The sequence below is a fragment of the Triturus cristatus genome, chromosome 8, assembly GCF_964204655.1.
Source record: "Triturus cristatus chromosome 8, aTriCri1.1, whole genome shotgun sequence".
NCBI classification, from domain to species: Eukaryota; Metazoa; Chordata; class Amphibia; order Caudata; family Salamandridae; genus Triturus; species Triturus cristatus.
The window spans coordinates 1095991297-1096012835 of record NC_140591.1 but is presented as its reverse complement, the minus strand read 5'-3'; the positions used below and the strand labels follow the sequence as shown (position 1 = coordinate 1096012835).

General features: G+C 49.4%; 1 protein-coding gene across 1 annotated transcript in view; it reads right to left on the bottom strand.

The window, feature by feature from the left end:
* CCDC138 (coiled-coil domain containing 138) overlaps positions 1-21539 on the bottom strand; it is a 252752-nt gene that overhangs the window by 15385 nt on the left and 215828 nt on the right. Inside the window, exon 13 of the mRNA XM_085622639.1 lies at positions 20536-20712. Within this exon, the coding sequence (XP_085478765.1) occupies positions 20536-20712 (177 nt within the window). The remainder of the gene's footprint in view (positions 1-20535; positions 20713-21539) is intronic.

Here is a 21539-nt window from a genome sequence, read left to right as displayed (position 1 = left end):
GCAGCATACACAAGAACAGTTTCAACAGAAGCTTAAAACACTAACATTTGCATAAAGTTAAAAACTGCAGTATGTGGCCATTTTTGTTGAATCTGGCCAGCACATTCTTACTTAACAAAGGTGACTGTCCAAAACTCTTTCTAGATTTTGTGCAAAGAGGTAGTGTGCAACCTGGCCAGATCTTTAGGAAGTCCACTTAACTTTGTAATTAGGGTAACAGACAACATGTGCACCGTCTTGTGGATGTTGGATGATTAATTATGCCCCAGAACCCAATGAGGATGGTCTGTTACTTGACTCCTTCCACAGCGATACCTCCAAGACTCCACTGTTCACTGATGCAGTTTCTCATGAAATCTGCATGCAAAGGCAGAGTGTTTGCTGTTTTGCACAGTAGCAATCAGGTCTAATTTTGGGGTCCTTTATTGGTTTATTAGTTCATCCAACACCTGTTCCCTCTCTTGAAAACCAGACTCCGACCTGCAGTGAACATCTGCCCCATCCTTTCTTATTCACAGAAGTTGTCATGCCTTTGTAAAATGTTCAAATTGCCACTCCACATCCAGAAGTCTTGTCGCTCTCTGGACAAGGTCAGCAAGCATTGCCTTGATTCAGAATGCAGATTATTGCCTGGGTACAGTGTGTCATTCTCAGCACTGTAATTTTTGTGACTTGTCTCCCTAATGTTCTCTTGGCACATATGAGCTCCAGCAGTACCAGCACATTGTTGGTCCGAATATTGTTTTCTCCTCAGAGCACAATCCCCTGGCTGAAAGTGATGTCAGGTGAGTTTCTCAACCTCCAGGGAACCATCTGTAACAACTATGATCTCCAGAGGCGGTGGGTAGAAAGGAGTTGCACTCCCAGATACAAATGACAGATCATCCAGCCCGGAGCTTCTTATATTATGTCCATCAACTGAACCGTATCCAACCAATACTGATCCCCCTGTGCCCACTGTTGTAAAGCTCTTCCTGCAGGACTGGTATCCTAAGTATGCACAATAGTACTTTGATGATGCAGTATGGCACGAGGTACAGAAGGCTCATGCGTGACCGGGCTGACTCACTGGTTGATGCCCTAACTACCCCAGAGGTTTCCAGCAAAGACAGCACCCTGTGTTCTGTCATCCAGGTAGGGGAAGACATGAACTCCACCAAAATTCCCTGCACCCAGCCTATAAATATGAGCCGCAATATGCGCCAGGTGTGAACATCCTTGGAGCTAACTGCAACCCATAGGGCAGGACTCCTGTGCTCTGTGCCTCTCTGAACCAGACGAAGTTACAATGTAGCTGGTGGATAGGGAAGTAGTGTCCTGTAGGTGCATGATGACGTCAAATTTCCACATCCTAGATCGGGAATCACTTCTGTCAACGTCACTATTCAGAACATCAATTAAATGAGGTCCTTCCAGTTCCTCTGCAACAGGGACTAGCTACATTTCATTTAATCCCAAGATTTTATTCCAGTGCCAGCACAAATCCAATCGCAAACTGTTGTGGAGCATATGAGCCTCTGAATATGGCTTTTGAAGTTGTACCCTCGATTCCTCAAGGCGTAGGGGTGAATACCAATGGCTTTTCCATGAATTCCAGCAGTAGTCAGGCGGCAATATATCAATTACCCACTTGATCAAAGTAACTTTGTCCCCTTTATGGCCTTGTGGGAAATGTATCCTGCTCGGATGGGCATGGAGATCATGTTGCCCTTGGACCCATCATGATCCACTAATCTGGGAAAACTGAGCAGTGCAAAAGCTTTGTAGTGGTCTCAATCAACAACTTGGCCCTCCAAATGATGGCAAATCTTCTTGATGAAATAAAAATAAGAAACAGCGAGAAGTCTTCACAGATTATGAAGAAGCCATAATTAATGTGGTTTTGTCTGTCCTACTTAAATAGCAGGATGGCTTTATGCAGCCTGGATCCAGTTATCAAGCGTTAGGCTAGAGGTGTTGTCAAACACTGTCATAGGTTCTTCATTATTATTTAGAGGATCATTCCCAAAATATTTTTCCTGTTTTCTTTTCTATCATACTACTCTATCTTTTTTTGAGTTAAGGGGATTTCCTTAATATGTTCATCCGGCTGAGGTTATAAAGAAAGGGGCAGTTGTTTTTCGTCCTGTACTTCTTAATCAGTGACAATGTTGATTCCATCACAGAGCGCAGAATGGTCAAAAAATTAAGACTAATGAGATGACCTGTGTTGGAAATACTCCACTCCCACACCGGAGGAGGTTGGTGGTAACGGGGTCTTTCCAGGACATACAGTGGTAGCTTGGCTCGAGTGGTCAGGAATCAGGCACCGTGCTAAGCATACGACATACCCATACAATAACCATGCGTGCATCTGTTCCAAAAACGACTCTACACCGTAAAAATTATGAAAATATCTCTGTTTATCTTCTTTTTCTCTTAGTTGCTGATTAGATAAATAATAACACAATCACAATATACAAGGCTTGTTAAATAGTGCAGGTCAAATAAATACTGTCTTAATGATTCAATAAATAGGGGTGATCATAAATAAGGAAGGCATAAATATAAGTGCAATACATACAGGCAATTAAATATTCTGAGGCAATAAATACTGTAAACCAATAAATATTGTGCAACAATAAATACTGTGGAACAATAAATACAGTGAAGCAATAAATAGGTTAAATACAATAAATACAGTGCCCTCAATAAATAATTAAAAGCTGACAGTGACACTCATATACTCAGATCACATTTGAGATTACTATGGGCTGATTTGGCCCAGGCACAGCTTGTGGGGATGTGGAAGGCTTGAGGGTGTCTACTCCCTGGCTTGGACAAGGCTGAGGCCTAAACTGAGGTAGATCAAGGGGGGAATACCAGAGACCTGGCTCTCTCACTCTACACAACCCCTCTAAATTAGTCTCAGCTCACCCCTGGCACAGTCCAGCTGGTTCCAGCACCTCTCTAACCCCTAGAGTAGTCTCTTAGGATTCCACAGGGCCTTTGGCGCCCTCTATTCCACTTACTGCCCTTTTTCTGAAGTTCCGACGCCGCTGGAGTCGTGTCGACGCCGTGAGGCGGATCCGGTTCGACGTCGGCGGCCTCGGCACAATGTCAGTTCCTGACGACGCCGGTAGACGGCTCCGGTTCGATGTCGGCGGCCTCGGCTCGATCTCGACCTCCGATTCGATGGCGTCGGGCAGTCTTGACTCGATGTCGACTTCGGGCGGCTCCGGTCCGATGGCGACCTCAGCTTCGATGACGTCGGCCGGCCTTGGTTCGATGTCGACTTCCGGCGGCTCCGGAGTGCGATCCTCACTCCCGACCTCCGGTGCTCCTCTCCTCAGGTTTCCGGCGACTCCGGAGTGCGACCTCCACTCCCGACCTCCGGCACGATTCTCTCAGGTTCCGGCGACTCCGGAGTGCGATCTCCACTCCCGACCTCCGGTACACTTCACCTCGGTCTCCGGCGACTCCGGAGGGCGGACTTCACTCCCCCGTCGACACCGCTCACTCGACCTTGGGTGACTTCCTCCTCGACCTCTGGTACTCCTCACGTCCTCCGTCGGCGCCCTCTCACGATCTCTGGCAGCTCTGGGTACGACGTCTGCTTTTCCAGTCAGCGCCGCTTCTCCACCTCAGGCTCCAGGTCTCCAGGTTACTCGACGTCCGGCTCCAGGGAAAACCAATAAACAGGTCAGGTACTTGCTTCCTTGACTTCTAAGGCCTGTTCCTGCTGTCCAGGTCCTTAGCATGGTTTTTCTTGCTTCTTCCCACACAGGGCTCCAGGCTGGGCTCAGTCAGTAGGGACTAGTATCAAGGGTGGGTTTATGGACCCCACTCCAGGCACAAGTTTCCACCCCTGCTGCCTCACTCCTTCCTCCTTCAGGTTTCTGCTGCTCACTCTTCACCAGTCAGGTGCCAACTGACAACTCCAACTGCCAACTCTCTGTCTTTGCTTCCCAACATTCTAAACCGCCTCCAACGGTCACAGGGTTCTGGAATGTTCTGGAAGGTGCTAGTAGGTTCCAGTGGATGCTGGTGATGTCACAGGTGGCCACCATATTGTGCTCCAGGCCCTCAGACAGAAGTTTCAGGGGTAGCTAAAATGGCTCCCTGAATCTGCAGCAACACGAAAAAGTCTGGTGGTTCCCAAAAAGGAAAAATTCAAACAGGGTTTGAGGCAAAAGTGGGACAAAATAAATAATGATGAGGAGGGACCACCCAAAGGGCTGACAGGTCTAACAACCTGCTTGATATCTGAAGGCCTGGTATTGCAGCTTCTCCAATAATGACCCCAAAGATAATCTTTGTGGAGCAGGCTACGGGGTGAATGACTGCTAATCAGGTGATAGCACTAGTTATGACATGGCACGAGCCTTCACAGTGCTGAAGCAGACATGGTTAGCATCAACACTGAGAGAGTTGAAAATATTTTCTTGACAATGGGAAGCTGACAATGGCTGTGCAGTATTTTTGTTTCCTGGCCCCACACAGTCTCTTGAGGCTTGTGCGTATGTGCCCTACATTTAGCATTAGTTGTTTATACCCCTGTGAGATGTAAGGATTCTAACCCATGTTGTCTGAAGAAGACCTGCATCCTGAAAACGTCTTGGCAGAACGGGAAATCAAAGTTAACTATTTTTCCTCTTAGAGTGGAATTTGCACTCAGGAGTATGAAAAGAAAAGTCAAGAACCTCCTGGTTTTACCTTGGCCTGCTCTGGATTTTGTCATTTGACAAACCATGAAAAACCAAACAATAATGATAATCTTCATGAGAAACTTCCTTACAAATGTTAATCTGGCTCAGATTCAACCAGGCCAAAAAAGGATTTTCATTTTTCCTACTTTCCTACGGGTTGGGTCTGATCAAAGCAGAAAGACTTCTTGGCAAGAAATAGGCCTACTTCCCATAAATTACTAACTTTAAGAGCTAGGCAATTTAACCTCGGAACCTTGTGAAGTCCAATGTAGGCCAGATTTTTATATCAATGAGTATTTTGAAACGGGAAATCTTCTGTAAAATCTTTGAATGAGTAGGAGATCACCATAAAGATCACCCTCTTTCAGCATGAGACAGGATATAATATGATATTAACTGAGGGTTGATGGTAGAGGCAGACTCGCTCAGCTGGATCGGCTGCTTGTCATCAAAATAGAAAAGGAAATTGCTACTTACCAGTATGCATCTGTTCTTGGCATGTAGAGCTGCAGAATGACATACTTGTGCATAGATTGCCATCTGGTGTTGGGCTCAGATGTTTGCAGTTTGTTGTTGTCTTGGAAGAAGTCTTTGTAGTCACGAGATAGGCGACTTCTCCCTTGGACGATAGTGCACATGGGCATCGACTCCATCTTTAGATTGTTTTGCGCCATGATGGGAAATGATGGACTTTGTAAGAAACAGAAAAGATGTCCATGTGTAATGTATCTAAGTAAGATAACACTGGAACAGATAGAGGTTCCGGGGAGGCGGGTGGGCTTATGTCATTCTGCAGCTCTACATGCCAAGAACAGATGTATACTGGTAAGTAGCATTTTCCGTTCAAGGCATATGAGCTGCAGAATACATACTTGTGCATAGACTATATAGCAGTGCTCTTCCCTAGGGTGGTCACCTGTATCTGTTGCAGTGGTCTGAAAAAATGTTTTAAGAACAACCTGGCCTGGCTTGTTGTTTTGCCTGCACGTCTATACAATAGTGTTTGGTGAAGATGTGTGGCGTAGACCATGTTGCTGCCTTACAAATGTCATTTAAGTGAATGTTCCCTAGGAATGCCATGGAAGCCCCTAGTTTGCATGTTGCATGCGCTCTAGGGGGAACTGTTAATGTACGTTTTGCTTTGTGGTAGCATATTTGAATACATTTGACTATCCACCTAGCAATACCAGCTTTGGAGATGGGATTTCCTTTATGAGGTGGTGAGAAAGCTACAAACAGTTGGTTTGTTTTTCTAAACGTTTTAGTTCTGTAAATGTAATAAAGCATAGCTCTTTTGACATCTAATGTGTGAAGAGCTCTTTCTGCTACAGAATCTGGTTTTGGGAAAAAACACAGGTAATTCCACCAATTGATTAAGATGGAAAGGCGAGATTACTTTGGGAAGACATTTTGGATTTGTTCTAAGAACCACCTTGTTATGATGTATTTGTAAGAGTGGTTCTTGTATGGTTAAAGCCTGGATCTCACTTACTCTTCTGAGAGAGGTGATTGGGACTAGGAAAGTTACTTTCCATGTAAGGAACTGCAGTTTGCATTTGTGTAAAGGTTCAAAAGGAGGACCCATGAGCCTAGTAAGGACAATTTTTAAATTCCACACTGGAGAGGGTAGGATACTGGGATGGATTATCCTTTAAAGGCCTTCCATCAACGCTTTAATGGCAGGTACTCTAAACAATGACAAATGTCTGTTTTGTAAGTAAGCGGCAAGGGCCGCAAGATGTAATCTTATGGACGTGCATGCTAGATTACATCTTTGTAGATGCAGTAAGTAGCAAATGATATTTTGAATTGAAGCATCTAGTGGGTACATTTTGTTGTTATTGCAGTAAATGACAAATCTTTTCCATTTGGCTGAGTAGCAAGCTCTAGTAGTAGGGCGTCTAGCTTCTTTAATAATGTTCATACAGTCCGGTGGGAGGTTGAGGTAACCAAACTCTAGGACTTCAGGAGCCAGATTGTCAGATTCAGTTGAGCTGGATCTGGATGCCTTATCTCTCCATGGTTCTGTGTAAGAAACTTTGGGGAGAGGTGTACTTTTTGATGTGGAACCACTGAGAGTTCCAGAAGCGTTGTGAACCATGGTTGCCGGGCCCATGTTGGAGCAACTGGGATCATCTTGAGAGACTGTTGTTTGAGCTTGCGCACTACAAATGGAATGAGTGGGAGTAGCGGAAAAGCGTACTCAAATCTGCCTGACCAATTCATCCATATCGCATTGCCCTTGGCCAATGGGTGTGGATACCTGGCAGCGAAGGTTGGGCAGTTTGCGTTTGCGTGTGTGGCGAACAGATCTATGTCTGGATGGCCCCACATGTGAAAGAATGGCTGAAGAACTTGAAGATGAAGTTTCCATTTGTGAATCTGCTGTGTCTGCCGACTGAGCAGATCCGCAATCTGATTGTGTATCCCTGGAAGATGTTCTGCTAGAAGGTATATCTTTTGTGGGATGGCCCATCTCCATATGTTTTGCACTAGTTCAGAAAGCTGCAAAGAATGTGTTGCTCCTTGGTTTTGTATATAATACATTGATGTTGTATATAATACATTGCTGTCATATTGTCTGTGCAGACAAAGACAGTTTTGTTGGTGAGATGTGGCTGGAATGATTTTATTGCGAGAATTGCTAGTATCTCCAGGTGGTTGATGTGGAGCCCTTTTTGTGGAGGGGCCACCTGCCCTGAATGGTGTGGTTTAGGAGATGGGCTCCCCAGCCGGTGAGTGATGCGTCCGCTGTTAGCACAATTTGTGGATCTGGGTCTAGGAACGGCCTCCCTTTGGAAAGGTTTTGTGTGTTCCACCACTGCAGAGAGCGATGTGTGCGGCTGTCCACCAACAGCAGATCTGAAAGTTGACCTTGAGCCTGGTTCCACTGATGTGCTAAGCATTCCTGTAAAGGGCGCATCTGAAGTCTTGCATGGGGTACTATGAAAATGCAAGAGGCCATCATTCCTATGAGCTGCAAGAAACACTCGAGCTGGTAGTGAGTGTTGGGGTTGAAATTTTGTGATGAGGGTTTGCATACTTGCTATCCTGGCTGGATTGTGGTATGCAAGAGCTTTGGAAGTGTCTATTGTGGCCCCTAGATACTGATGTATGTGGGCGGGCTGGAGATGTGATTTGGTGAGGTTTATGGTGAACCCCAAGTTGTGGAGTAGATGAATTGTTTGGTGAGTGTGATGAACACACTGGTTGTATGACTTGGCTTTTATCAGCCAGTCGTCGAGGTATGGAAACACATGAATTTGTTGTCTCCGCAAGTGGGCGGGTACCACCGCCAGAGACTTTGTGAAGACTCTGGGTGCTGTGATTACTCTGAATGGGAGAACCTTGAACTGATAGTGTTGACCGTCCACTGTAAACCTTAGATATTTCCTGTGAGCAGGGTGTATAGGAATATGGAAGTAGGCATCCTTGAGATCTAGAGTGGCAAGGAAGTCGCCTTGTTGAAGCAGTGGAAGAACCTGTTGAAGAGTGATCATGTGAAAATGATCTGACTGTATGTAGATATTGAGAGGTCTGAGGTCCAGTTTTGGTCTGAGAGTACCGTCTTTTTTGGGAATGAGAAAGTAAAGAGAGTAAACCCCTGTACCTTGATGCTGGAGGGGAACTGGTTCTATTGCATGCTTTTGAAGCAGTGAGAGAACTTCCTGTTTGAGGAGCATTAGATGTTCCGTGGACATTGGACATTGTTTGGGCGGTATGTTTGGGGGATTTTCTGTAAGTTCCATACTGGATAATTTGTCTTACCCACTTGTCTGTAGTGATGCAGTTCCAGACAGGTAGGAACTGTGAGAGTCTTCCCCCGACCGGAGTGGAATGGTCTGGAGGGAGCGGAGGGAAGTCATTGTTTGGTAGTGGGGGAGATTCGATTGCTACCTCGGCCTCTCCCTTTATTATTTCCCCTGTACTCACCTCTAAAATATCCCTTGTTGGGGGATGTTTGTGTGGGGCTTTTGTAGGAGGAGGAAATAGTGTCTGTACTAATGTTTTTGGATCCGCCCCAATAAAAGGAGCAACGAAAGGAGCCTTGTGCTGTTTGAGACTGTAACGCTCCCATAGATTTTGCAGTGTCTGTATCTTTTTTCATTTTTTCTAAAGTTGTATCTACAGCTGGGCCTGCATCGAGGGCACATTTGATGGATGCATTTGTAATTAACTTGCCCTCCTGGACCAGATCATTGGCTTTGGCCTTGTATTGGTCAGGCAAATGTTGAATTAGGTCTTGAAGCTCATCGTAGTGAGCCCTGTCATATCTGGCAAGCAGTGCCTGTGCATTAGCTATCCTCCAGTGATTGGCTGCTTGAGAGGCAACTCGTTTGCCTGATGCGTCTATCAGTTTAGACTCTTTGTCTGGAGGTGGAGCATCACCAGAGGTTTGTGAATTAGCATGTTTCCTTGCATTGGACACTACCAGAGAACCTAAAGGGAGTTGTCATTTAATGTAGGCGGGATCATTGGGGGCAGGTTTATATTTTTTATCAGTTCTGGGATTGAGAATCCTGGTCCTGACAGGGTCTTTAAATATGTCAGGTGCATGTTTAAGGACACCTTTGAGCATAGGCAATGTATGTATTGTCTTTTGTGACTGGGCAAAAGTATCTAGTTGGAATTCCTCTTCCATGGGGTCTGAATGTAGTTGAACACCATGATATTGTGCAGCACTATTAATAAGCTGACTAAACCCTATATTGTCATCTGGTGGAGACAGTCTTGTTGGGTATGCATCTGGATCACAAAGGTCTGGAGGATCTGAAGGATTGTTATAATCTGCCCATGTATCCTGTGGTATAGTAGTGTTATCATCAGGGTCATCTAAATGGTCATAATGGTGTGCACCCCTGTCCCCTAAATCATCCTCATCCTGTGGTGGTAAGGGTGAGCATGGAAAGAGTCTAGGAGAGTGTATGGGAGAGTTTGTAGGAGACAAAGATTTAGTAGGAAGAACAGAAGAAGAGAGTCTTAGGGGGGAAGTTGCAAAGTCTCTTTTCTACAGTTACCTCAGGAGAGAGTGTGAGGTATCTAATTTCCTCTTCTTTGTTGGGAGGCTGACAAAATGGCCTGTTTTAGGGTCCACATGCAATGTCTTTTGTTTTGGATCGATAGGATCTGGTTGAAAAAGTTCTTCCTCCGTATTGTCTCCTTTCGGTGCCGATTTTTTCAGTTCTGAACGCAGTTTCGATTTGTGCTCTGGAGCCTTAGGAGAGGTTTTGTGCTCCTCTGGCTTCGATGTCGAGGTCGTCGATGTTTGTTCGGGTCGGAGGCCTTATGGTCTTTCGGTGCCAAAGAGCTTGATGCCGAGGACTTTTTGGATGCAACGGGAGTAGGGTGTATTCCCGATTTCGGTACCGACTGTGTTTTTTGGGTACTGATATGCAGCTTGCTCGGTCCCGAGCTACCGGAAGGCTTTTCCTTTGTCTTTGGAGCCGGGCCTGGAGGCGGGATTTCAGAGGTTTTCCCTCTGTCTCGACAAAGGCCTTCTGGCGAAGTTTTGACCGGAGCCTTCTTCTTTTCTAAGGGGGCCGGGGTATGGGCATTTTTACTCACTCATTGACCTGGAGTGATGAAGTCATCGGAGCCAGAGTCATCGGCTTCGGAGACGATGTCGAGATCCTCCGAGTCTTCTGCCTCTGGAACATCGAGACCCTTGTCGAAGATGTCGTGTGGCACCTGTGAAACCTGTTGAGCCATAACGTGTTGTCGAGCCCGGCGATCACGGATAGTCTTTTTAGATCAAAAAGAGGCGCAGGCTTGACAATCCTTTTCTTAGTGCTCTGGTGAGAGGCAAAGCTTGCAGACCTTGTGGTGGTCACTGTGTGGAAATTTAGCTCGACACTGGGGGCATTTTTTAAATGGAGTCCGTTCCATTAGCCGTAGGCCCGAATGGCGCCGATAGGAACAGTGGCCTGCGTCGACGACCGGAGGAGTTTGTGGGTTAGCGCGTCGAAGTTACGCGATCCAAACAATACCGTCCGTCGAGTAGTGATTGTTTGCGCATCGAAAAGGTTTGGAAACACAGTTCGGAACCGGAGCACCGAAAGTCACGTCCGAACCCGATGGCGGAAAAGATGGAGTCGATGCCTATGCGCACTATCGTCCAAGGGAGGAGACACCTATCTCGTGACTACAAAGACTTCTTCCAAGACAACAACTGCAATCATCCGAGCTCAACACCAGATGGCGATCTATGCACAAGTATGTATTCTGCAGCTCATATGCATTGAACCTACAATTCCATGGCTTCCTAATCAGATGGAGGGAAATATTGAAAAAAGTACATGCGTGTCTGTGTCCTTGTTTAAGCAGCAATTTTCTTGTGATTAGGGTGGGACAAGCAAAGAGATCTTACCAGCTTCAGGAGCCAATGCTGTAAGGAAAAGGCACAGATTTGGAATAGAAATAGTTCCTTGCCCACCTGCCAGTTCTACCACTGCACATCAGCCCGATTAAAGTCTTATGGCCAGTACTACTACCGAAGTTTAGCAGCAGAGAGGGACAAATGTATTACATTTTGAGCAAATAAAAGTCGCTGCTGGTCAAATAAAGAACATTTTGTTGAGAAAGAAACAATAATACAGTGAAATGGGCCATTTTGAAACCACATGATGGACAGGTAGCAATAGTAGATTAGTTGAGGTCATTTTAGAGGCACTAGAAAAATCTGGCATAAAAGCACTTTGAGGTAGAAGATGGATAGAGTGAAAAGGAAAAAAAGAACAGTTTGATTGAAAACCAAAAACAATTGAGCACAACAGAAGAACATTTTACTGTTAGAGAAAATCACTCTTGGACTTCTGAGGGGAAAGTTATGTAATAGCAAGGATAATGTACATTTATCTTTTTTATATAATTGTCAATGATCATCATATCTACGAAGAACAACGTTTAGGGCCTCATTCTAATGTTGGTGGGACAGCCGCCAACAGGCCTTCAGTGGCGGTCCCACCTACAGACAGACCTTCAGTCCGACCGCCCCATTATAATGCAGGCCGTCGGACCGAAGCAATCAGGGGGAAGACCGCCGCCTCCAGACAGGATCTACGATCTCATCCGGGCGGCGGTCAGCATCGTATCCCTTGAATGGCGGCAGTGCTGAGGCAGGCACCGCGGTCAGCATTACGATGTTCCTTTCCGACAGCCTTTGCATGACAGTCCGACCGCAATGAAAAGGCTGTCGGAAAGGGACTTTAGGGGCTCGAAACAGGGACCAAATCTCTCATGGGCCACTGGAAAGTGGCCCGAGGGGCACATGTAGAGTCCCCACTCACATCCATGCACCGAGTGCCATGCACCATGTGGTGCATGGATGTGCGCTAAGTGCTCCTTAACATGGCGGCTTTTGCTGAGGCCCTTTTCCAGGGCTGCAGCAAAAGCCACTATATATAGGAGCACTTTCCGACCACCCCATGGCAGTCATATTTTAATTGGGTGGTCAGACCAGCAGGGCCCTTAGAGTGACTTCTGACAAAATCCTAGACCTGGTGATTAAGCTCCAAGATCTCGTTCCAGTCTGTTATTCCTTAGTAAAGTCTCCTCTTTTGGCAAGTAATGCCTAAGGTGAACATGCACATTCTGTTATACATTGCACATTGAATGTCGTCCATAGAAGGTATTTGCATAGATCAATATATTCATTAATCAGGTAAATGTGCCTATTATCCATGCAGCTCCTGTACAAGCATATTATAACCAGTGTGTGAATCTGCAATGTTAGGCTTATGGAAGCTCAACATTCAGTGGAAAAACTATAGTGCAGGCAGGGTCTAGCAACTAAAGGCACCCTCTAGTCAAACTTGAGGTTTCTATTTTCCGATAGGCCTTGTCGAGTGAAATGGCAAATCTTCAATTTAAAATAGATCAGAATATAAAGGGGTAGTTATGAGTGTCTCAATGGCCGCCCTTTTTTTAGACCAACCAAAGTTACTGATACAAAGGGCATCTATAACTCCGGGGAGACTAAACTATCGGAGATCACATGTGGGACCCTGAGGGTTCCATTAGTAAAAAGGAATTACCAGTGGAATTGGTAATTATAACCCCAATTCTAGTTATTCCTTATTACTCCCCGGTATTTAAGCTTGAGATGAACAAGATTGGCAGATTTACATTTTGCAATCCTAAATTGATGTTACCTGTAGTTACCATCCAGCTCTGTTGGGATTACCAGGGCACTTCTAATCCACACCCAAGAGGCAAGCTTCACATCAACCAACATTTTTTGGGATTTTTTTTTTTAACGTTCTTTTTATTGGCATTTATGAAGATAAGCATACATACACCACATTCCGTGGAAATGAGTATGTTACATGAGTAACGAATTAAACCATTTGCAATATAGAAAGCACGTATGTGTCTTGTTCTGTGTAGATGCGGTCTGTACTGTAGCAGTTCCTTGCCAGTAAAGAAAACTGGGGAGGAGAGCCAAACTGGGGAGTGCCATGAAGTTCTGAATTATGGGACCAAGGCTATGTCCTGAGTCCGCCCTTGACCATTCTACAGTATTGCTGCCTCCCAACGAGGGGGGGATGAACGTGTGCGCAATCCGGTGTGAGGAGCCGTTGGGTGCGTCAGGGGGGCAGGGAGGGACCCAACTGGCTTAAGGGTGGTGTGGGGGGACAATGGGGGATATCCCCCGTCGTGGGGACCTGCGTCTTATGAGGCGACACGGTGTCGGGGGTATGCATGTCGGTGACCGGGGCGTCCGGGGCCTGGGACTGTCTGAATTGATGTAGTAGGAGCGCCCATTCTAGAGAGATTGGGGTTTTACGGGTACCTTTGGCCTCCTCCTCCCGTATTGCGTCCTCCTCGGCTGCAGCCCATTTAAGAACCGCCCCTACCCAAGCCGCGAACGGGGGACCAGTAGGGGACCGCCAGTGCATGGCTATACAGCGTTTGGCCAGTAGGTGGGCTAGGAAGACGAAGCGCATCGGCACCTTGTGTCGCTTCCTCCGCCCCAGTATACCCAGCGCGCATCCCTCCCAGGTAGTCAAGTGGGTCAGCCCAGTAAGATCTCCGAGTGTCGAGTGGATAGATGACCAATAGTTCTGTATGTCCGGGCAGGTCCAGAACATGTGGAAAAAGGCAGCATCCCCCGCTTGACAACGAGGGCAAAGGAAGGTAGTGTCGGGATAAAAGCGTTGAAGGCGCGCTGGCGTCAGGTAGGCCCTATGTAGGATGTGAAACTGGATATTCTTAAAGCGGGCATTCCTGGATACTTTTTTGGGGAATTCTAACGCCCTGTCCCATTCGCTGTCATGAAAGGGTCTTCCTGTTTCCTCCTCCCATAGGGCTCGGAGAGGCACCAGTAGTGGGGGTGTTAGGTCTCTGATTGATTTGTACAACCATGTAATGAGGTGTCGACCCTGTCCCATTCGTAAAATTGTGTGGAGGACTGGGTGTGTGGGAGGCTCCCCCCGTGTAAGATCAGCATAAGGTCGAAAATGGCTGAGGAGTTGATGGTGAAGCAGGAACTGGCCTGGGGGTAAATCGTAGACTTCCATGAGCTGCCGGTACGGCCGGAGCTGTCCCTCGTCAAACAACAATTCTGCTTCGACAATGTCCCTAGACGTCCACTCCCGAAGCATGGTGGATGTGAAGAATCCGTCATTTCGGGGCTAACCGACTAGTGGTAATGATGGCGTGTATGGAGGGCAGCGCGGTGCCATGCGGTGTATGCGTTGAATACATTTCCGGGCGATGTTTACCTGCAGGGGGTAGGTTCGTGTGGGGCGGGAGCCCGGTAGAAGCAGGCGGCGCAATTCGGGCGTGGGCATATATCCTGTGGCCGAGCATGTCTCGAGTGTGTATCGCTCCGCCGTCCAGTATGAGAGCCACTGGAGCTGCGATGCCTGGAAGTAGGCTTCGAATGAGGGCGCCCCGAGCCCCCCTTGCGTCGTGGGCAGCTTTAGCTTGGCCAGTGCGATTCTGTGCCGCCCCTGCCCCCATATTAGAGAGCTGAGAAGTGTGTCTAAATCTTTGAAGAAGGAGCGGGGTGGGATCACTGGGAGATTGGTAAAGTAATACAAATGCCGCGGGACCAGTATCATCTTTGCCAGGGCTACCCGGCCGATCGGGGCCAACGGCAGGCTCCGCCAGAACCCAATGGAGGATCGTATCCCTGCTAGTGCCCTACGATGGTTACCCTCGAACATGTCAACTGGGGAATGATATAATCGAATCCCGAGGTATCGGGGACCCTCTGTCGCCCAATGCAGTTTCCGGTCACCAATCCAGACCTCCCGGGAAGGGGCATCCGGGTGGAGGGGGTAGATCATCGACTTGTCCCAATTCACTCTCAGTCCCGAGGCCTCTGCAAACTCCGCTAGAGCGGTCTCAAGCATGGTGAGATCCGCTGTCACATCTCGTATATATATGAGGCGATCGTCCGCATACATGGATACGCAGTGTGTAACGTCCGCTAGTGGGATACCCCAGGTTTGCCCAACCCTGCGAAGCCAAATGGTCAAGGGTTCAACCGTCAGCGCGAATAATAGGGGTGAAAGGGGGCACCCTTGTCGCGTGCCCCTGTGTATTGCGAATTCCGGGGAGATATAGTGGCCGAGGCGGACCCGGGACGTAAGGTTGGTGTAGAGCAGGCGAGTGTAGGCTATGAGTGTGGGGCCGAGGCCCGCCCGTCTCAGGACAGCGAAGAGGAATTGCCACGTTAGAGTGTCGAACGCCTTTTCAAGGTCCAGGATCAGACCTGCCGCGTGAGGAAATCGGTCACCAATCTGATCCTGGATATGAACGAGGCGCCTGATATTATGAGAGGTGTTTCTTCCCGGAACGAAACCGCATTGGTCCGGGTGTACTAACAGGCGTATAATTTGTGAGTATCTGTCCGCCAAAATTTTCCCCAGGATTTTGCAGTCGGCTGTGAGTAGTGTGATGGGACGATAGGAGGCTAGGAGTTGAGGGTCCCGGTCGGGTTTCGGGAATGTCACAATCACCGACGCTCTCATAGAGCCAGGTAGTTCGCCGAGTCTTAGCGCCGAGTCTAATACTGCTGATAGACGAGGGGTCAATAGTGGAGCAAAAGTGGCGTAATATTCAAGTGGGAGCCCATCAAGGCCAGGGGCCTTGCCGCGGGCCAGTGCTCGTACCGCGCTTGTAATCTCAGTTGTTTTTATCTTTGCGTCTAGCCCCTTCCGGTCTTCGGCGGAGATCCGGGGAAGGGGGAAGAGGGTCTAGGAAATGGTCGACGGCTCCGGGATCGAGAGACGAGGGAACAGTGTAGACCGCCGAGTAATGTTGATAGAACGCCTGAAGGATCTCGTCCTGGGATTGTAGTAGGGTGCCCTGGCGATCTATAATTGCGGTAAAACGCCGGACTTCAGTATCCTGCTTAGCGAGCCATGCCAGGAGTGTCCCCGACTTGTCACGGTCCTTGTGCATTCGGGTTGCATATGCCCGAAAATTGTGTCGACGGAGGTCCACGCACGCCGCTTGATACTCTGATTTGGCGTGGGCGACCTGAGCTACTGTCGCTACTGATTGGTCTGCGGCCTTAGTGGCCGTCGCCAGTCGCTGCTCCGCCGTCTCTAGGGCTCGCTCCAAGATGTGTCTCACTCCGGTTCTGTACCGAATGCATTCTCCACGGGCCACTACCTTGAAGCTATCCCACTCGACCAGGGCTGACGCCGCGGTCCCCGTGTTATGTGGAAAGTAGTCTTGGATGTTACGTTGGTGGTCGTGTGTGAAGGTCTGGTCCGTGAGACAGTCCCGCGACAGTCGCCACGTGGGGACAGGGGGATGCGGGGGCCGCCATTGGAGGCCGAGAATGTGTGCGTCATGGTCGGAAACAACTCTACCTAGATAGTCCGAGTGACATATTTGCGGGAGAAGCGCTGCAGTGCACAAGAATCGATCAAGCCGGACTCGTAGGTTATGAGGAATGGAGTGGAAAGAGTAAATACGGGCCTGGGGATGGTGGAGCCTCCATGCATCTGCGAGGGACCAGTGTGCGACCCATGCTTTAAATCGGTCTATTTGTCTGTATGTGGGGGAATGTGGGAGTGGGGGGTGTGAGCGGTCCAGCCCCGGGTCCAGGATACAGTTGTAGTCCCCGCCTAGTAGCCAGGGTATATGCGTGAATTGGGCCAGAGAGATTGTGAGTCGGTCCCAGAATTTATCCTGATCAACATTTGGGGCGTATATGCTTCCTAAGAGGATAGCCCTCCCATCTAAGAGACCCTCTAGTAGAACGTATCTGCCTTCGTCATTCACTACCCGTCTAAGTTCCCGAAAAGGGGTTCCCGGGCGGATCCATATCAGTGCTCCCCGGGCAAACGAGGAGTAGGTCGTGGCGCAGATGAGTCCGCGCCATTTTACTCGTAGTTTGCCGACTTCGGTGGAATTAAGGTGGGTTTCTTGTAAGCAGAGGATAGATGCCTTCTGTCGTTTCGCATAGGCGTATACCGCATAGCGCTTACGTGGGGTGTGTAGACCACGTGTGTTGAGTGTGAGTATATTAATGTCTGCGTTGGTCATCAGTCGTGTCATAGATGGTCGATTCTATGTGGGGGCTGGGTGAGGTGCCCATTAGAGAAGTCGTGTTGTGGACCCTCAGGGATGCGCTGCGTTTGAGGGGGGCCGGCGGATTGGAAGCCTGGAAAAACGGATGTGCTGTGGTGTGAAACTCCATGGCAGGGTGGGACGTATGTGAACCGGGGATTAAACAACGTGTGGGGGTGCGGGAAACTGTCCCAATACATAGGACTCATCGTGTGGGAAACGATGTGTCCAAACTTCCTCCCGTAACACTAGGGGGGGAGAACTGCTTTATATAATAAGGGGTGACGATATGCTAGTGCGAGGCGGCATGCTGAGTGGGCATGTAGTAGGATCAGTATGTGTCCGGAGCAGGGTGACAGTCCCTGTGAGTGAGATATTATGGGTGCTAGGTATGCGTTACAGATAAGGATACGAAGTAATAGTCCGTGTGCCTGAGTTGCCTCAGGGCAAAGTAGGAGAGGGCAGTCCATCCAATAGTCCATCTGCGGTTTGCGGAGTGGCGTGGGGGGGCGCCGCCTGGTCTGCCTCCGAGGCGGTGCTGTCGCTGTCGTTTTCACCTTCTGAGGAGAACAGGTGCGGAGGTCGATCTATAGAGTCTGAGGGCTGTGTGGTGCGTAGATCAATCACTGCTTGTAGAGCTTCCCGTCTTTCTCGCATAATCTGTTCGAGATCCGGCGAGTCGTGCGAGCCGTGCGTTGGTCTGGATTCGATATTACGGAGCTTCTTGGGCCGCTTCCGGGCACTGAAAGTCTTAAGGGGGGAGCCTCTTTGGGGATGAGAGGCGGATGACCGCGGGCAATGTTGATCTGTCCAGTCTTGCGCGGCCTCCGTGGAGGTGAAGAAGAGGGAGGACCCGTTATAGAGGATCTTGAGGCGGGCCGGGAAGAGCAATGCATATTGGATCTTATTGTCCCGTAGTCTCCGCTTTACGTCCAGGAAGGAGGATCTCTGCTGTTGTACCGCTCGGGCGTAGTCCGGGAAGATCATGATGTGGTTGTTTTCCACTCGTAACGGCGCAGCCAGTCGCGCCGCCCGAAGCACCGCATCCCGATATCGGAAGTGTAGGAATTTGGCGAGGAGTGGTCGAGGAGCCGCACCGGGCGGGGGCCTTCGGGCTGGCACTCGGTGAGCCCGCTCTATGGAAAAGAATGGTGTGCGGTCAGATGACGGGGTGAAGGACTTCAGCCACGTGTCCATGTAGTCTATGGGGTCGGCACCTTCGACTCCCTCCGGCAGCCCCAGCACTCGGATGTTGCAGCGTCTTGAGCGGCCCTCCAAATCCTGTGCGCGGTCCTCCACCGCGACTAGACGAGTAAGGACCCCCTGGAGCGTCTGCTGTTGCTCTTTTAGCACGGGCTGTATTTCCTCAAGCGTCCGTTCCTCCGTATGCACCCGGTCCGCCAGCTTATGATGGTCATCGCGGAGGAGATTGACGTCTGTCGCCAGGGTACCCAGGCGTTCTTCCATAGACAGACGGGACAGTTCAATGGCGGCGAGGACCTTATCCAGCTTGTCCGAGATTGATAGATCTGTGGAGGGCATCGCGTTGGGGGACCAAGTCGAGGTCCGAGGCATGTTCTCCGGGGCCGTCTCCGGGATCGCTTGATGCTGCGCGGGTTTTGACTTCCCCATCGTGACTCCCCGTGGTTTGGAGGGGACGGTATCGTCGGCTAGGTCGCCGGAGCCCCCAGTTATGCCAGGAAGGGCGGAAGGCACAGCCGCGTCGTCCCTCGAGTGGAACCGTACAGGTGAGTAGCAGTCCAAGCCAGCCTACTGAAGCTCCCCCCGCGGACCAGGCACAGGATTCGGCTACCCCAGCCACCAGACACCACCAGCAAGGCGCTCCCAACTCCAGGCCACCCCCACTGAGACTCCACTGGTGGCCGACGCGATGGAAGAGGCCGTGCGGTGGCCCCTAGGCCGAGGGGGGGAACTCAAGGGCCGTCCTTGTGGCCTCCGTGCAGGCCTACCCCTCTCTCAGGGTCCACAGCCGAGGCGAGGTCATCAAAATCCCTCGGCACCTCTATTTCCGGGTCCCGACGCGGGCGGCGGGGGGGCCCGGGCCACAGCGCCCCCCCTCAGAGCAGCCGTCACCCGTGTGCTCCGGCGGCCCCGGCAGGCCCCGTCAGGTCTCGAGACCCACCCGGGCACCAGGGGGTGTCCCAGGCGACTCGTAGCGGGAAGGCGGCCGATCCGTCAGTCAAAGGCACAGCAACTCCCTCGGATATCTCCAGAAAGGCCGTCGCCTCGGTGGTCACGGGGATCAAGGCCTCGTCGGCTGCACCGGGAACGATCCGATGTCTCTTAGGCGGCCATGTTAGGGTCAAGCGAGCTCCGGTCGGGCAGGTTGGAGGGCCTCCAGGTCCCGCCGCCCCCAACAAAGCCTGGCGCCCCCCAGCCCTCTCCAGAGTCAGTCACTGTGGGCACCTGGGGTGGACAAGGGCGATCTCGGGGCTCACCTCCGGGTCACGGCGGGCTCAGCGCGTCCGAGATGGCTGGCGCGCCCGGGCCGGCGCAGCCCCTCCGTCCTCCGAGGTCCCGCGTCTCTCTTCGTGGGTCCGTTCCTCGTTCACACCCCCCGGGTGCCAATGCCAACGGGGCGGAATGCGCCGCTAACTTTGCCGCCTCCCTTTACTCCGTCTCCCGCACCGGGTAGAAGAGCTCCGGCGCCATCTTGAAAGTTAGGTTGCGGCGTTGGTGGCAGCAGTCAGACAAAGTCCCACTCTGAGGGCTAGGAATGAGCCCCGGCAGCCGCCGGCATCCCACTGCGATGCGGTCACCTTCCGACGCTCCCCGCACCGATTAGCACTCACTGAGAAGCTCCATAAAGCTTCCGAGAGGCGCCCAGCCGCGGAGCCTCAGCAAAGCAGGACCGCCATCGTGGCTTGCTTAGCCACGCCCCCAACATTTTTTGGGATGTTAATAGAAATACTTCAAAATCTTTTTACCAAGCAGCACACTCCAACCTCTATTGCAAGGTGGGTGAGTCAATCTCAAGGTCATCTGTGTTTAATAAAGGTAGTGTTTCACAGAACCAGAGAGTCTGCCACAATAACTCTAGCAAACACCTCCACACACTAGATAGATAAAAAGCTTAAATTTGTAACATCTGTGTGTAGTAGAGTACAAGAACAGGGCTACTCACAGCGGTTGACCTAGCTCCGTTTGGTATACCATTTAGGAAAGTGCACTAAATACCAAATGCAGTGACTGCATCCCATTCAAATTCTTCTCTTAAATATCAAGCGTTTTTGAGATTTTTTAAGTCAACTATAAGTAACCTTTTGACAGTGGCTGTTTTGTATGAGACACTCACTTGATTCTGAAGTCATTTGCAGTAACACATCAAGAGCACTAGACAGCAACCCTTTGTTAGAAGGCCGAAGATGATTTGTAATGATTGCCACAGATGCGTACTCCAAAAACAGGCTCTTTCCTTCATCGGTCTTCAAATCCATGCAAAGCGAATCAAAGGCTTGTGCCAGGTAATCCGCTGAAGTGAAAAAGCCAAAAGGGAGAGGTGAGTTAGAACAATTTCCAAATAAAAAAAGTTACCTCCATTCATTAACATTTCTCCTGAGGGATACTCAAATTGTCTGTACGGAAAACTTAAATATCTTGAGATGAGCACTAGGTGTCAGATCAGGATGGACTGTAGAGCTACACAGATGTCACTGCTTAAAGTGGTCTATTTATTTCATATAAACGGCACCTGCACTCATGAAGCCAGTATCACCTAACTGGAAATACTAATTTGCATGATTTTTTTCATATATGAAAATCCTCCTTCGCTGATTTGCAAGTTCCTGTGTGTGGTTATTTAGATGAGCGAAGGCATTCTGACTAATAGGTTGTATGAATGGATAAATAACTGAATGCACAAATGGATGAGTGGGTGAGTGACTGAGTACATGATTGAACAGATCAGTGAGTGAATGAATGGAAGAATGAATGACTGGGTGTTTCAGTGCACATAAGGATGAATGTCTGAGTGATTTTTGGGTGGCTGTTGGATGAAATGGTGAGAGCCCAATAGATGATTAAGTGAATGCATGGGTAGGGTCGAAGATCGGTAGCCATATACCGTCCACCTCTTCTTTTCAACATTCTACGAGCCCTAGTATTTTTAAAGCACTGGTGACCCATGTAACAAGTCCCTTGGCACATGATCAACATGACTTTTGTGATGCTCTCCCAACAGAGTCTCCTGGGATGAAGAACTTCACCTGAAGAAGAACTCCTTTTAGCATAGGTGACTATCGTTCCCAAGCCCAGACCCTGTTGGTGGCATTTAACTATTGCGGGGTACAAGACAGTTTG